Source organism: Panicum virgatum, chromosome 9N, assembly GCF_016808335.1.
Source record: "Panicum virgatum strain AP13 chromosome 9N, P.virgatum_v5, whole genome shotgun sequence".
In the NCBI taxonomy this organism is placed as follows: Eukaryota; Viridiplantae; Streptophyta; class Magnoliopsida; order Poales; family Poaceae; genus Panicum; species Panicum virgatum.
This window is the reverse complement of record NC_053153.1, coordinates 23,569,594-23,587,545: the sequence shown is the minus strand read 5'-3', so window position 1 is coordinate 23,587,545 and position 17,952 is coordinate 23,569,594. Positions and strand designations below refer to the sequence as shown.

Here is a 17,952-nt window from a genome sequence, read left to right as displayed (position 1 = left end):
AATTATGCAAAAGCTTATATGTTGCTGCTACGTTATTTATTTATTCAATATATAAATCGATTTGGCAGACCGTGAACGTTGAACCTTTTGTGCAAAGGCCCAATTTGCAGGAGGTAAAACAACTGATGGGAATCTAGCTGTTTAGCTGCATGACCAAAAGATGTATGAAACAGTTGCCTTTTATTTCTGAGACCTCACATGTATGAAACTGTGGCCTACCTTTTATTTCTTCGTTCGTGCTCCAGGTTCTTCTGGCCTTGTACGGCGGTGTCCCAAAGTACGTTGCATATATACTTAGCTTGTTCCTTTTTTTTTAGCTTGTTCAGTGCTGAAAGTTCACATAGATTTGTACAAAGTTTATGGAAAAGCGTATATGTTGCTGCTACACAATTCATTTATTCAATATACAAATCTATTTAGCAAACCGTGAACATTGAACTTATTTTTTCAATCATTGTAAAAATTCTCTAGTAGGAATCTAGTTGTTTGTTCTTAGCTGCATGGCGAAAAGATGTATGAAACAGTTGCCTTTTATTTCCATGAGACCTCAGATGTATGAAAACTGTGACCTATCTTTTCCTGTGTTCAGCCTGGAGCTGCACCTGTCCGCAGCTACGACCTGAGTCGCCTAATAATCTAGAAAGAGACAAAGTCCAAGGCAAATTCTGGACTTGTTATTACCACCCAAAAAAAGGCACTTCGACAATCACTTTAGTTGCTATCCAGCTTACTTACGAGTTACGAACCCAAAGCATCGCAAACTTCAGCTAGCTAGGTCGTTTGACTGACGCGGTCAACCGAGAATTCGGCCTAGCTCGTTAACCGCAGTGGCTTAGCTTTTGTTTGCTGACATTTCGTGTCCAGAAATCTTTCAGTTGAGCCTAACATTTGAAATGATCAGTTGCTTTCAGTAAAATAAAAGCATATCCGCCCCACCCAGCTTTGAGACTTCTGAAATATCATCACAGTGAAAAAGGCTGGGTGCCATACGGAGTTCCAGGACAGATGCAGTACCCATCCAGTGTTTTCAAGAAAGAGAGAATAATCTTCCTCAAAAGGACATTTGGAGTAATGTCATCCATTGCTAGAGCCGTGATTTCTTTCTTGTTTTACGCGTTTTTTTTACCTGGCCCTGAACGTGCGAGGGCTGGAGCTGGGGGTACCCGTTTCTCTGCAGACATGTGAAAAGCATGATGGGTGCCGTAGCCCCACCACAGTGCCCCCGCCCCAGTTTTATCACAAGCATATTGCAGGACTCGTGCGCCAAGAAAACGTTAACTTTGACCTGTTAGGTTTTTGTAGCGTAGAGCACTGTATCTAACTTTGACTATTAATTAGGGGTATTAAATAAAAATAATTTACAAAACTAACTTCATAATCCCTGGGCTACTTCGCGAGACGAAGCTAATAAGACATTTGACCGCACGATTAGAGAATGATTATTATAGCATTAATTACTTTAGCCAATCATAGATTAATTATCATCATTAGATTCGTCGCACGAAATTGCCTTTAATTTTTTTTTGAAGTAAAAAGTTGCACTTACCTATGAAAAATTTTACAAATAAATATCATTTCGTACTTCATGCATTCGAGTTTTTTTTAGCGCGAGTAGGGCAACAAAAACAACCGAAAGGGCCACGACGACACGATTCGGTACGATGAGTGGTGACAGCGGTGCTACTCTGAAACAATGCCACTGTCAGCTGGGACCCTCCTACTTCAGTGCTAGTTCTACGGCAGGTCAATTGTTTTTCTTGTCCAATACATTGAATCTGGATGCCCAATCTGCGAATGAATCGAGCTTCTTTTCAAGGCAGTTAATTAATTTGTGATTGTGAAACCAATGGGGTAAAAATAGGAAGGTAAATTTTTGGCAATTTAACTTGGGAACATATCTGGTGCAAACCACAACTTCATGAATACCTGTACAAACCACGACAAAAAAATTGTATAAATTTATTAAAAAAATAACACATGTAGATGATATGATGCTATACAATCTTGTAAAATATCTTGTCCAAACTCGACTTCGTTTGTGAGATAAAAAATAATAAATTTCAAGCCAGAAAGCTGTCCAGATGATTTGTTAGAAATTTGTTATTTTTATATCTCACAAACAAAGTCGAGTTTAGACAAGATATTTAATAAGGTTGTGTATCATCATATCATCTATATATGTGATTTTTTGTGTGAATTTAAACGATTTTTTTGCTGTGGTTTGCACGAGTTTTCACGAAAGCTGTGGTTTGCACTGGATACGTTCCTATTTAACTTAACCACCCGGTTGCCATCTCATTTCCAGGATGGACAAGCACCGCGTGCATCTGATTAATTGTGACGGACGCCAGCTAAAGAACAAACGAAATCTTGCTAGTATTCCTTTTTCTAAGCAGGGTGAAATCACCCGATCGAATTTCCCAACATTTTCTCGTCGGCGGAAAATGGGGAAAGGATAATAACTGAGAAAAGAAAGAAAAAAGAAAATAGTAGAGGCTCTAATCTTGCAAGGTGGCGGCTAATTAAGCTCGGGTTCTGCACTAATTGCTGTTACAAGACGACGCTGAGGTCCCTCATGTCGCCGGACTCGAGCAGCATCTTGAGCCAGAACTCCATGTCCTCGTCCCTCGTGGCCGCCGACGGCGGGCTCGCGAGGCCCAGCTCCTCGTCCATGGCGCCGAGGCCCATGTCCACCACGTCCGGCGACGACCAGAAGCTCTCGTCGATGGGCGGGAACTCCGCCGAGCTGAAGCTCTCCATCTCCATCTCCATCTCCGTCTCCGCCTTGGCGGCCTCGGGCTGGAGGCTCGCGCTTGTGGTGGCCGCGGTGTCGCCCGACGACACCGCCGCGGTGGACTCGGCCGCCGCGGCGAACGTCGTGACGCCGCTGCTCACGCTACTCGACAGCCCCGGCGACGCCGTCATGAACGTCTCGCTGTTGTCGGCCTTCGCGGCGGCCTGCTTCTTGTTCCTGGCCGCGGCGGGCTTGCTCTTGCGCGCCTTCTGCTTCGGCCGGCCGGCGGCGGAGGCGCCGCCCTCCGGGTCGCCTTCCAAACGCTTCTTGATGTGGGTGTGCCACACGTTCTTGATCTCGTTGTCGGTGCGCCCCGGCAGCTGCGCCGCGATCGCGGACCACCTGTGTTGCCACGTAACATTCAGCTGTCAGCGCCAGCAGGAACACGACGAGCAGAGAAAAAAAATAGTAAAAATCAGCGCGACGCAATGCAAGCCCGCACGATTTTTTTCCCCTTTTATTCCGATGCCGCAAAGATTTGATTCCGCTAGCTTGCAGGTTCGTTTCGAAGCACAAGCACAATTCCTCGCCAAGCCCACGACTAGTTTATCTTGGGTACAGAAAACAAGTTGCTCCTGCATTGAATTCAGAGACTGGGGGGCTCTCATGTGCGCTGAGAGTGGTAGGATGGATGGGATCAAGGATCAGGGCCACGACCGAGAGGACATCCTTGGGCACACCACAGCAAAGCATCCCACTGCGTTTCATTTTCTATGCCATCGTAGGCAGAAGCTTGACGCTGCACATGCGCCGAGCAGTGCGCGTGGTCCGGCCGGGGCAAGGAGCGGCCTGCGCGCAAGTGGTGATCGAGCGGCGGTGTTGCCCCATATCAGGCGCCATGGATTTCCATTTTCCTATGGCAGGAGAGGCCAAACGAGATGGAATCTCTGGCGACTTTGATGCCGGGAATTGGTTGGTTAATCTGCAAGTTGGGGTGAGCTTGGGTGTAGGCTAATCGCCGGGGCTCTTGTCCTCTCTGGCCTCTGCGGGTGGGGGATAAGTTATGGTTTCGAGGCGGCTATGGCCGCCGCGCAATGATAAAAGCCGTACGAAAAAGCTTGAAAAGATGTGTGGGGGTGGGGGGGGGGAGTATCTTTCCCATCTGAGCCACTGTTGGTGCCTGCAGCGCAGGGCGGGCCCACCCAGCAGGCCTTTTCGATGTCCCGGGAAAATGCCTTTATTTTCTTTTTTTGCGGAGGGAAGAAATGCACGCGAGTATTTACTTTTTAGAATTGGAAGGGAAAAAAAGATGGAATGGGAATCAAAACGGGAATATCCTGGGGGTAGAATGGATAGGCAAAAAGAAAAAAAAGGAAGGTGGCAGGCAGGTGGTGCTGACCTGTTGCCGAGCTCGCGGTGGAGGCGGACGATGAGGGCCTCCTCGTCGGCGGAGAAGTTGCCGCGCTTGATGTCCGGGCGGAGGTAGTTGATCCAGCGGAGGCGGCAGCTCTTGCCGCAGCGGAGCAGCCCCGCCTGCCGCGGCAGCGCGCGCCAGTTGGGGTGGCCGTGCTGCCGGATGTAGGCCACCAGCCGCTGGTCCTCCTCGGGGCTCCACGCGCCCCGCCGCAGCCCCTCCTTCTCGCAGCACGGCGCCCTCCCCATCGACCGGCTCGAGCGAGGCAGCGGCGGCGGCGATCGATCGAGCTGGCCCGCGCCGCGCTGGAGCTGGCGGAAGGAGATCTCTCTCGGGACTCGGTAGCGCGCGCGCGCTCCTCTCCGGCCCGGGACGGCGGCGAGAGAGAGATGGAGGGAGAGTGGAGCGGCGCGAGGATGACGGGAACGGGCTGTCCCCGGCGTGGGGTATTTATGGTGGCAGCGGCAGGAGCCGAGGCCGAGCGGGGGGGGGGGGGGGGGGAGCGAGCGACGCGGAAGGATTGCGGGGGCAGAACTGGAAAACGTGGGGCAAAAAAAAAAGTGGCGAGACGCGACTGCGCGATCGCACGGCCGCCGCACGCCTCGCGTTTTTGTTTCCTTCCCGATCGAGCTGTGTTCCCCGTGCGCTGGCTCGCTTTGCTCTTGCTGGCCGTGGCCGCGAGCCCGCCCGCACAGCCGCAGCGTTGGACTCGTGCTGCGGAGTGTTCCGTCCCAGTTTTTTTTCTTTCTCTCCTGAAGGAAAAGGAGCTGTGGAGCTTTCAGAGGCTTCTCAGAAAACGAGGGAGAGAGGGGATGGATCATGGATGGAAGGATGGAGCAGGGTTCATCTAACCGACCGGTCTCCGGTAACCGCCGGCTCCGGTTCCGGTTTACCGGACCGGTTGCACCGGTTACCGGTAGAAACCGGTCAAATTCAAATTTAAATTCAAAAAACTCAGTTCAACCGGTTCGTACCGGTATACCGACCGGTTAGACCGGTTTACCGGTCGGTTAGACCGGTTTACCGGCCGGTTTGACCGGTTTGAATTCAAATCCAAATTTAAAATCGTATGTGTAACCGGTATATCGGCCGGTTTGACCGGTTTACTAAGTGGGCCTTAATGGGCCGTCTCATTTTTTCCCTTTTTTTGTTTTAACTTTAAATACCCGAAAAGTATATTAAACGAACGAATTTTTGAGAAAATTTGACACCATTAGATTCGTCGCACCTTGAAGTATTTTTAGGATTTCTTTAGGAATTTTTCATTTTTTTTGAATTTTGAATTTTGGCCTGTTTGGTACTGGCCCAAACCGGAACTGGACCGGACCGGTTTGACAGGGAGCTGGGATGGAACCGGTCAAACCGGAGGGAACGCTGGGATGGAGCGGATAGGTGGGTCCGCGTGACAGGGATGGGGACAGGGATTCTCTGTGGCCGTGGGAGCTGTAGCTCTGCGGGTGTGGGGGAGGACGGGGTCTAGGAGGAGAGGTTTTACTGTGTCAGTCATCATGGGACAATAATTGTGCTACGGGTGCCATCATGCTGGCTTTGTAGCTTAAGTTGACGTAAGTGTTGGTGACTAGATGCGCGTGCGATATGGTCTCTTTTGTCCCATGTTTTCACATTTGTCATGTAATGGTGATTAGATGAACTTGTCGGCTGTTGCCTATAAGCCGGGCGATAGTCTTGTCCCGGTTTTTCCTGCACCCTGATGTAATGTGAGGTTAAAGGTAAATCGCTGGCTATATACGTGTAAGCTAAAGGGAGGAGGGAGTAACGTCTTACCGCGTGTTTTCACATTGTTGAGGTAATAGCGACAAAAGTAAATCGCCGACCAAGTACATTAAGTGTACTCACTTCACCGTAAGAAGCGGTCGTTTGACGAAGGTTTCATCGTAGCGTAGTTTATAAATAATAAGGTCGAAGGAGATGCATAGATGTTTTCAAAATTTTGCATCCCGGGAAGAGCGAGTCACCATTTGCTCTCAGCAGGTATCGGTAACAACTCCTCGGTGAAAACACGGCCGTACTACCTTTACCATGTCAACGATCTAAAAGGATCCAGCCAGCAACCCAGCATCATCCTTGGTTTTGATTGGTTGCCAGCCATATGCCCATGTCACACCCCCATTAACCAAAAGATGACGTACACCACACATTAACTTATGACCTATTATAACTGACAACACGATCCTAAGAGATTCAGTGCCTGCTTTTAAAATTAAAAAGCCAGTGGAACCCAGATTGGAGGAGAAATTAAATAGATTATCTCATGGACAGCAGTGGCAACAACAAGCATATGCTAACATTTCAAACCCCAAACCCAACACAAGCTGGACCATGCATGAAAGGAGCCAATTTGCAAAGCTTTTGTAGCAATACTGGGGTATGCAGGCACTGAGGCGCACATGGGGCACGGGCTTTAACAATTGCTTGATTGGAGTATAACCATGTGAGGCAGATGCCTAAACGAATATTCAATTTTCATTTTATCTAGCTTGAGACGGCGGCTCAACGAATATTCACGCATATGATTCCTCCAATATATTAAAGATGGCATATGCATGTCACTAACAATAAACCCTTATTTTTAATTTGCATGTTCATGATACCAGGATACGACTGGCAAAGAGTCACAACATGATCTCTAAGAGCATCCTAGAAAATTACTCATCCTTCTCCTCAATATAAATAATTGTTCTTTGGTGATCCGAAGTGCTCCAGCAAACTACCAATCCAATCCCATTATTAATTTTTTTTGTTAATACCCAAAACACACCTCCCTCTCACATAAAGAAAAGGGATTCATCCCTCTACCATATCCTTGATGATCATATTTTGACAGTTTTCTGCTACAACCATTACCAAAAAAGTAAAAATAGTTATTAGTTATATATGGAGAGAGAGAGAGAGTGTGTTTTAATATGAGATATGAGTAATCTACTAGAGATGCTCTTCTTGTGTGTTGATTCATATAACACAACCACAAAGTTATGTGCATAACCATTCATTATTCAAATGCCCTAAAAACCATTCATTATTGAAATTATAAATCTAGAGTTTTCGCGAGAAATAAATAAATTTGTAAAATCCAGATCCTATCTTAGCAAGTTCCATCCAATTTAACCTATAATACTATACACATTTGACATCGAGATTAAACATTAGTGGCACTCATTTATTGTGCTAGCTAGGGAAATAACACTACATACTTAGCTAATCCTTCATGCTAATTATTGGTGAAATTGGCGAGGTAGTAAAAATTGCTCTTTCTGTAGCTTACAGGAAACAATCCATCATTTATTTTTTAATTGCGCCTATGATAGATTTTTGTGGACTGCGGTACATATGCTATTTGGAATCCCAAATGATTTATTTGATCGTTGGTCTAAAAGGGGGAGTACTGAATACAATTCAAGTTTATTGATTGCGGCATCAGTATTATGTTGGTCTTTGTGGATAACAAGGAATTAAATAGTGTTTGATAAATGTAAGCCTAAATCTTTTTTGCAGGTACTGTTTCGGGGACAAGAGTTAGAGAACGCTCTTCCCCTCTTAGGATTTTGTTGGCTTGATTTACTTTCTCAAAGTTGTGAATTTTAATGTGCTTGTTCATTTGCTTGGTGCTACGACCTGTGGTCGCATGATCTATAGCGCATGTGCCATGACGAGAACTTGGGTCTTGTAATAGTGTGGCCTGATTTCGTCTCTAGAGACAAATGAAGCCGGATCGACAATCTATCCTTTATCTAAAAAAAATTATTGTTGGACGCCCGGTTCATTTTCTTTCTTTCTGCTGGAGTAACGAAATCCAGATCCTATCATACAGAACACGCTATTTGATATATACTATAGTACCGCTTGAAAATTTAAAGACGTATACTAGTATTATTTACAGTATTGCTAAAGAAACAAATCATGCATGGTATCTGGCTAATTTCTAAGCAAATCAATCTCATTGATTATTCCCTTCCTGACAGGACTCGTCCAGATACACAGACGACCGATCGAGCTGGGCATGACGACCCGTGAAAGCAAAATATACGCAGCCTGCGAATATGACTATCCTCTAAAGTGCATGCTATTTTTCTATTGGTCAAAGGAAATTATTATATTGTAGCCGAAGGTGCACTGCTAGAAAAATGCCTATTAGTACCGGTCGGGAACCCCTGTTTAGTACCGGGCTCCCGACCGGTACCGGTTGGCCGGTACTAAATGGGACATCATTTAGTACCAGTCAAAATGCCCGGTACTAAATGGTCCATTTAGTACCGGTCGGTAACACGGTCCGGTACTAAATGGTTTTGAGCCCAAAAATAAAGAAAATTTGACGAACCCTCGGGAGATCCGCACACGCGCATCGTCCCAAGTCACAAGTCACGCGATTTTTTCACGCGTAAATGCGCGTGCGCGGTCGCGAGGATTCGAACCCATGACCTCTGGCCTCGCGCATTACTTCCTTACCATCTCAGCTATGCATCACATGTGATTGTGTGAGAGATGCTTTTCTTTTGAACCAACCCGTGAAGGGCCATTTAGTACCGGGCCAAGCCACCGGCCGGTACTAAATGACGCATTTTAGTACCGGTCGGTACTAAATGGACGCGCCTTTTTAGTACCGGCCGGTAACACCAACCGGTACTAAAATGCGACATTTAGTATCGGCCGGTGGTTTGGGCCAGTACTAAATTGGCTCTGAGGGCTTTCAAATTTGGACCCGGTACTAAAATGGCATCGGGACAAGTTTAGTACCGGATCAAATTACAACCGGTACAAACAGTCAGGGACGAATGAGGCATTTTCTGGTAGTGGTGGTGGGCAAAATAGTTCTGCTCGATCTCTCTGTGTGTTCAAACGGATAGTCGTCGACTTGTCTGCCGCCGTCGACAAATAAAGTGCCTGGCGCAGATTCAAAATGTTGCTTTATTCAACTTAAACTATAGTTGCTGAAATTTGTTTAGACCAGGTGCGTGCCCTCCGATCCAAGCGTATAAATAATCGATCAAGGTCATCGACGCGGCGTTACAAGTTTACTATGATTCGTACAAATTCTCCAAGATGGTTAAATAATGAATGCTGCCGACGGTCGCTATGTTCGTGTTTGGGAGGCTGTTATTATCGTCTTTGTCCATTTGAGTTTGAATCTGAATGGAACATCTGTAATAAAGATAGTGAGAAATACTTATTTCTGCACGCGTAAAATTTGAGAATCTAGCGTGCACATGCAGAAGGATTTTTATAAGACAAAGAGTTTGACATTACAAAAGGTCGGTTTCAGAGACGTAAAACCAACCCAATACACGCGCAGAGGGATTACAGAAAAAAATAATCATCAATACCAATGCTAGAGATAAAGAAGCTCATCGTTGTTAGAGTATAAGACTTCGAGGTTAGAGCTCCGGATTTCTAGGTTTCCATATATAGCTGACAAATCTAAAGGGGTTGTCGTGAAGTGGCCAGATTGATGGTGGTGGCAAGTGTGATGGCGGTAAGGTGAGGCGACAGGGCTATCGCCACCCGCTGGTAGGGCTGGGCATTCGGTCTATTAGGGTAATTCAGTTCGGTCTATTCGGGTTACGCAAATTTCGGGTTCCAAAAAATGAGAACCGAAGTTTCTAGAAAATTTACAGGAACCGAACCCTAATAGACCGAAAATTTCGGTTCGGTTTTTCGGTCCACCGAAATACCCGAGGAGATAGAGAGCAGGTTGAGGACCTATAGGAGGAGGATCCGACGAGGCGGTGCCCTGGTGGCGGCGGCACCGTCCGGCCGCGCGGGGAGGACTAGAAGAGGAGGCGGCGGCGCGGCACCCGCGTCCCCGCGTGAGGGAGGGGTCAGCGGCGCCGTCCGCCCCATCCGGCCGCGCGGGGAGGACCGGAAGAAGAGACGGCGTGACATCCCACATCCCGGCACGAGGGAGGAGGTGGCGGCGCCGTCCGGCCGCGCAGGGAGCAGGACGGAGGGGCTGACCCGCCGAGGCAGGCAGCACTGCAGCAGGGAGCAGGGCGGACTGCGGAGGGCGGAGGCGAAGGCGGAGGCGCCGAGGCGAATGCGGGAGTGCGGCGTCGGGCGTCGGCGGCTGCAGGAGTGCCGACTGCCGACTCGGTGGGGCGCGATGATGGGAGGGAGCGGGGGCGGCGGGACGCGGCGGCGCGGGGATGGGAGGGAGCGGGGGGCGGGACGCGCCGGCGCGGGGATTGGACGGAGCGGGGGCGGCGGGACGCGGCGGCGCCGGCGAGAGGATGGGAGGGACCGGGGGCGGCGGGGCGCGGCGGCGCCAGCGCGGGGATGGGAGGGAGCGAGGGGCAGCACGCTAGGGTTATGGGACGCGGTGGTGTACTAGCGTGGAGCAGGCCTTGGGCCGAGTTTGCTGGGCTGGGGTGCTCGGTTGCTCCTGGCCTCTCGGGGGGTTCATCTACATTTCGGTTCTTTGAGTCTATTCGGGTTCCAAGAGGCAGGAACCGAACCCGGCACCGAAACCCGAACAATTTGATTTTAGAAACCGAAACCGAAAACCAAAAACCGAATAGACCGACAATTCGGTTTATTCGGTTCGGTTCGGGTCGGTTTCGGTTTTTCGGTTTTAAGTGCCCAGGCCTACCCGCTGGCGGCAGATGATGGTGGCAATTACATAATGGCAGCAGGATAATTGAGCTAGTATGACGAGATGATTTGAGTTGGGTGGTGGAAGGTGGCAGCAGAGGTATAGCGGTGCGCTGTTGGAGTCAGCATTAGGCGGGGGAGGAGGGCAAAAGTGTCAATTAGGATTAGTCGCAACCGATCGCATGAGTGGAGAAGATAGAGGTAAAGAGAAACGAGTGTGCACAGGGAGAGAACCGCGCACGCTTAAAAGTCAAAATAATAAAATGTTACTCAGAAAAGGAAGGTTCTTGGAAATTTTGGTTTGGCTAACAGCGTGCATATATGGTTTGATTAGACATGCATGCATGGCGAGATATAACGGTAATAATAAGCCTACCAGGGAAGATGGTATGCAGAATTGTAGATGGCAGATGCATATTGCTCGTCCGAAAGCGGCGGCCATGTTCGGCCCGGCTCTGCCTGGCAATATAGGCTGCGGCAGTCGATGGCAGCACGACCCCAAGTGCGCCATTGACCGTTCGCGCTGAAACAAATGTCACTGTCTTGGACACTTCATTTATCCCGTCGCTTTGTATGTCTAGCTACACTAACTCTAGTAAAGATACTATGCTGCACACGATGTGACGGCCACATCTATGTATACCGGCCTCAGCTTCTCTCGTCGGGAATTTTAGTTGCCAACATTTTTGTCATCTCCGGCATGTGAACGCATGGCCGGGGGATCGACATGTACGTGTCGTCGTGTCCTCCTTTTGACGAGCCGGGACGACGATGACGACCGGCCGACGACGCTGTCCGATCGACACAAGTCATCACCAACTAATAAGCAGGTACCATCATGTACCAGAGCACTAGTAGTGTCCCATAACATTTACTAGACCAGCATGACACACCTTTAATTTTTAGCAGGACAATTGTACATGCCAATGTGAAGTCCCTCGTAAGTACACACGATTCTTTCTCTTCTTCTTCTTTTTTTCCCAAATCAGCATGTGAACTGTGAACTTAATTAGAAAAAATGACCTTGATTTGATAACGTTTCCGGTGGAAGATGGGAGGAAACGCGCGCGCAGGGCCTGGTTGGACTTGTGCTAGGGTGGAGTACTTTTCGGGCTACTAGCTAGCTAGTTGCTGTGGAAGATTGCAGCGGAGCTGATCGAAACTCTCCGGCCGGGAAAGCGAGAGTTCACATTGTGCCATGATGGAATAGCTTTGAACGAGACCGGGAAATGTGTATGATGTGCCATGCCATGCATCCACGAAAGCTCTTTTTTTTTAACAGTATCCTCTCTGCTTGGTAAGAAGTTGGGCGTGCTTGGATTGACTGCCCATTTCGTTTACTCCAGTACATTTTTCTCTGATCTAGCACATAGGGGGGACATCCAACTATTTTAATTTCGACACAAAGAAAAGCGAGATTCTTCCTTTTGCTAATAATCCATGGTAGTAGTGCTAGCTGTTGTTATCACGATCGATCATTGCATTTGAAGTCATATACAAATTAAAGGGCATGTGCATTCGCTCTCTCCTTTCCTTCAGTTCCTTTTTTTTAGTGAGAAACAAAGTGGAAATTCAAAGATACATACGCGAAGTGTATATATGTCTCTAATTCTTTTATCATGGCACATATTTTATTGATATAATGAGAATGATTACAGTCGTAATATTAATTAATTAGATTATGAATCTTGGAGATTTGACTAAATTACACAATCATAGGGTGGCAATGCTCATCCAGCATACTCTAGACCGCACCGTCCAGACCACGTGGAAATGAATAGAAACCAAGAATGACACACACACACACACACACACACACACACACACACACACACACACACACACACACACACACACACACACACACACACACACACACACACACACATAAAGATCTGCCAAAAGCCCAAAACAAAACAAATTATGAATTTGAGATGCTCTAGATCTTGGAATGGCCCGAGGTGACAAGCACAGCCTCAACTTGCGCTGGCTTATATTTTGGCCCGTGCAAAGAGTCTATATGAACAAGCATCGATCGGCCAAGCCATCACCATCTTCGTTTCTTTGGTGCATCAAAACTCAATAATTCAATCTAAAAAAAAAGAAACTCAAAAAGTCATCACTCGAAGAAGGGCGATATCTTAAATTCTTCTAACCATCTTTGTTCCCATCTATTAATTCCCTTCTAACCAAAAGCATAGTGAGTTTTTAGAGAAAGGTGAACATTCTACGTTACATCAACAACGTGCAACACTTTGAAGTCTGAAATCAATGTCAACGACTACGGTGACAAGTCTCGAAAAAGCTTATCAAGGTAAGAGATAGATAGCCCCGAACTCGGACCTGAGAGCATCTCCAGCATGGCCCTTACTCAGGTCCCTAGAGTAGAGAGGCACCCAAATCCCCCGTCCCAGCCCCATCTCCCACGGGTGGCTAGGGAGGCCCCTATCTGTGTGGTCGTTTCCTCCTTACTTCCTCGCGCGCGCCTGCCTGGACCGGTGCCTTCGCCCATGGCTAGGTCCCCAAGCTTTTCTTCGATGGCGGAGAACACGCCATGCCATAGGCCGCGCCTCCGCTAGAAGCATGTGGGCAGCGCCTGCCTCTCCGCCGCAGCACGATCATGAGGCTCGCAACGGTCTTGCCGATGACGGCGCCGACTGCGTGCGCAGGGACCCAACAACCCCATTGTTCCCTTCCTCCCGACCCCGCTGCTCGGGCTCGAGCATCACCATCCCCGCCGAATTGCGTCACCGGTGCGGAACCATGCTACCCAAACCCGAGCGTGACCTCTTGAAGCTCTGCCGCCCATCCCGCTAAGACTTCACCAAGCTCGCTCGCCATCCATGCTCGAGCACCGTCTTCCCGTGACTATTTGTGGGAGCTCAAGCCAGCCCGAGCAGATCCAATCTGGGCATCCGGCGCAGGCTTGGCCCCCTTGCTCCCTCCATTGGGCCACGTGGGCGACAAGAACAGCAACCGGCGATGCGGCGGCGTGGACGGAGGTGGGGGTGAAGTGGCAGAGTCGCGATATGGACACGATGGAACAGGGGGGAAAAGAAAGAAGAAGTACATAAAAGAAAAAAAGAAAAAGAAAAAAGAAAGAAGTGTCACTTATAGGTGGGTCCCACTTGTCATGAATAAAGAAGGGGCTAAGGAGTAGGGGGTGTTGCCGTTGTGAACAAAATTTAGAGACTAGAAAGTTAGGGCAGCCACTGCTCAGAAAGTAGAAGTTATTGCTGGAGTTGCTATGAGAAAGCTGAATAAGTAAAAGGAGTCTGCATATGCATGCGACCATATTTCAAATGGACAATGTACAACGCAGATGGTGAACTAGCATCTAAACCGTATAAAACGAGGGCTACCATGGCATAAACTATTGTTTAGCCCGTACATAATCCCAACTTTAGATTGATGGTTGAACATTTGGAGCACTTTATTAGTCGGTAAGCACTTGATTGGAGATTGTTCACCTTTTTGGCCAAAGTCCAGGGTGTGGATTTCCAAGGGAAGCAGAGAAATTAATAGGCCCCACCAGGATCAACTAAACCCACTCCTTTCTCTCTCAACCAAAAGCAAAAACGGACCTCTCTTTCTATGTCTCTTGTTTTTTTTTTTGAAACGATAGATTTCTGCCTCTCTCCTGGTTGGCGAAGAACAAGAGCAGTATAGAGTAATAGAGACATATCATCATTGTGCACTAATATGGTCAGTATCTTCAATGGCACTCTAAAGCTACTAGTCCAAGCTGGTCGTAGCAAACAAGCAACGGAGGACGTTGATGGGAGACGTGAACGGGCCGATCGATTTGATGGATGTAGCCAAAGCTTGGAATGAACCTGCATCTACATGTCACTGATTCTACGAATGAAATGAGAAATAGGGGCCCGCCCAGGCACAGTAGTGTGGCCTAACATTGGGCTGGCACACGTAGCTGCATGCGTCACTCCACTGTCCCGGCAGTTTCGTAGACAGGATTGGATTGGCGCTGATCGATCGCTAGAGGTAGGTCGTAGGTGTCAACGTTCTACAGAATCAAGTTAACATATGCCTATATGTTTGACCGTGACAGCTGAGAGTAGAGATATGATTTTTCTGATTTCTCAACGCATTGATTGGAGATTTGGAGCAACAAATTAAAGCACTTTTCGTACATTAATAAAACATTCATCATTAGTAAAAGGTCAATCTGAGCGCACGACGGCCGCAGCCAACCAACCCAAGGCTGCCTGTTTACTTCGGCTGACAAAGTCCGGCCGCCGGCGCGTCGGTGCACAAGACATCTGCACGTACGCGCGCTGGCCGGTCGTAGATTTATTACTACGATCCGTATTGTACTGTCTTCGTCCTTAATGATGATAATTCAATTTAATTTTGACTTTTTAATACAATTAGTTATACGTTATCGTTATGCCTAGATACAAAGTAAAATTGTAAATTTTTGGAAGTTAAAACGGCATGCAATTTGAGTGGAGGGTCGGATATGTTATAGCGAGATTTGAAAAGCATGCAAGAGGACCAGGGCAGCCATGATCCATATATTGAAAATAAAATAATCCCGTATATAATGCTGTTTGGGTCCAACTGATGGGCAGAGAGGGAGACATATGCATGTAACGATCAGCACTACTAACGATGGCTAATCATGGGCATGGCGCTGGGTTTAGGTAAAGCGTGCGTGCGGCATTACAGGAGTTGAGGAAAAAGGAGCTCCGGAGGCTATGTGTGTGTGTGTGTGTGTGTGGCCTTTTTCCCTCTCCGGGGATCGGATTGGAGATCCTCCGGAGTATTATAAGAGGAGCGAGATAGGTGTGCATGAAATGAAATGAAATTCCCAGATGATGGTGGGGGCAGAGGGGCAGGCTAGATAGTGTAAAGCTTTGCAAAAGAAAACGTTGTAAGCACTGTTCCAACAAACGTAAAACAAAAGAGTGTGGATTTGCTGCAATGGTGGGTAGCTACCCACCTCATAGCCGTACCACACGTTTGGGTTGAGCACGGTGGCGAATCCAGATGTCGATATTACGGTGGTCCAATGCAAGCAGAATTATTAAATAGTTGTGAGGCTGAAAATACAGTCAATCTTTTTTAGAAAAGAGAATACATTGGATAAGTTTGTTGGGTCAGATCTTAGGGTGGGCCGCGGCCCACCTGACCTACCCTCTAGATACGCTACTGGTTGAGTACATTGTCTTTGCAGGTGATTGCCGTCTTGTCAGTGTACGTTTCCTTACATTAATCTGTCTAGGGTTCATAGGCCGCGTAGGTCATTCCCTCTGTTCGCCTGGTCTGATTTTGGTTGATTGAAGAATGTTTTGTGTGAGATATTATGCCGGAAGCAGATAAGCCGGATAAGAATGGGTTGTCTATCTGTCATGGCAAGCTAGGCGTTTCTTCTCTGGTGACGGCGTCCGCGGCATGGCGCGGCGCGCAGCAGCTACGGCGGAGCGCAACAGTGATGGCGCATGGCGGCGCGGCAGGGCAGCGCGCGCGGTGGGCAGGGTAGCAGCGTAGCGGGCGGAGCATGGGCTCAAGGGGCGGCGGTGGCGCATGGTGAGGAAGGAGGCATGAGGTGGAAGAAGGTTAATTTTGAAAAGATCTAATAAAAGAGAAAAATTGCACGAATCTTAAACTCTAGAAGGTGAGGAAGAAAAAATCGTTCGAAACATGTATAGAATCCGCGCCTTATCGCTGGAGAGTCGCCCGGCCCACCAACCTCAAACTCTAAACGCACCGACGATGATGGCCCAGCGCTGAGGGCATAAAACGGGCGGTTTTTTATTTTTATATTTTTTATTTCCGTTTTTTACAAAAATATATTTTCGATATGAAAATTTACAGAAATATACCCCGGCCGCCCCGCTGTCGGGCGGCCGGGACCTGGCCGCCCGGCTGCCGGGCGGCAGGGGCTTATCTGCAAAAAAAAAGAGGAAAAAAATTGCGGACAGGTCCCTGGGAACCGGCCGCCCGGCTGGGGGGGCGGCCGGCCCCCCACCCTATATAAGGGTGTTGGCTGTCCCTCCCCTCATTTGCCTTGCTAAAAATCCAGAAAAAAGAAAAGAGAGGGAGGGAGGGAGAGGAGGGGTGAGGGAGAGGCAAAGCGGCGAAGCCCTGTCGGATTTTCAAGCCAGCGACTTTAGGTAACTAAAATTTTCCACATTTTATAAATAGATTATATTGTAATTATTTTTTTGAAACAGTAGATTACCAATCAGTTCAATTATTGTTAGGAGTGATTAGTGGTACATTTATGTGCGTTTACTTATAGTGATTAGCGTTGATATAGTACATTAAGTGTTAGATTTAGTATTAGAAAAAACTAGAAAATTGTTAGAGAAGTATTAGAAAATGCAAGATAATATTAGAAAATTGTAGAAAATGTTAGAAAATTTTAGAAAATTATAGAAAATTGTAGAGAATGTTAGAAAATTATAAAAAATTATAGAAACTATTTTGTTGAAACAGTAGATTAGCAATCATTTTAATTATTATTAGGACTGATTAGTGGTACATTTAGGTGTAGTTAATTGTAGTGATTAGCGTTGATATAGTACATTAAGTGTTAGATTTAGTATTAGAAAATACTAGAAAATTGTTAGAGAAGTATTAGAAAATGCAAGATAATATTAGAAAATTGTAGAAAATGTTAGAAAATTGTAGAAAATGTTAGAAAATTGTAGAAAATTATAGAGAATGTTAGAAAATTGTAGAGAATGTTAGAAAATTATAAAAAATTATAGAAACTATTTTGTTGAAACAGTAGATTAGCAATCATTTTAATTATTATTAGGACTGATTATTGGTACATTTATGTGTAGTTAATTATAGTGATTAGCGTTGATATAGTACATTAGCAATCTAATTAATTAATCTTAAAAATTGCAAGATAATATTAGAAAATTTCTAAAATGTTACAAAATATTAGAAATTATTATTAATGGTTAGAAAATCTTATAAATTATTTAGGAAATATAAGGAAATATTAGAAATATTTAGATGTGTGTGATTTTATTGTATTGTTTTGATCTTACGTGGTAGGTATGGCCGGGGTTACTCCTGCGTTGCTGGACCCAACAATAGACTCGGGTCACCGGTCCTTCCTTGCGAAGGTTCGGCACCAAGAACTAAACGTGCTGCGTCCACGTCCACCTGCAGAGTTGGTTGCTGTAGACCCACGATGGGTGCCCAGGTGATATGTCGTACA

The 17,952-nt window shown here is 47.0% G+C and overlaps 1 protein-coding gene across 1 annotated transcript; it reads right to left on the bottom strand.

The window, feature by feature from the left end:
• Positions 1 to 2,352: 2,352 nt before the first annotated feature.
• LOC120692744 (transcription factor MYB4-like) lies at positions 2,353 to 4,590 on the bottom strand. The gene is made up of 2 exons (XM_039976128.1): positions 4,134 to 4,590; positions 2,353 to 3,136 (listed from the first exon to the last, which is right to left on the bottom strand). The coding sequence occupies exons 1-2, from the start codon at positions 4,394 to 4,396 to the stop codon at positions 2,551 to 2,553; spliced, it is 849 nt and encodes a 282-aa protein (XP_039832062.1). The 5' UTR covers positions 4,397 to 4,590; the 3' UTR covers positions 2,353 to 2,550.
• Between the last annotated feature and the right edge of the window lie 13,362 nt (positions 4,591 to 17,952).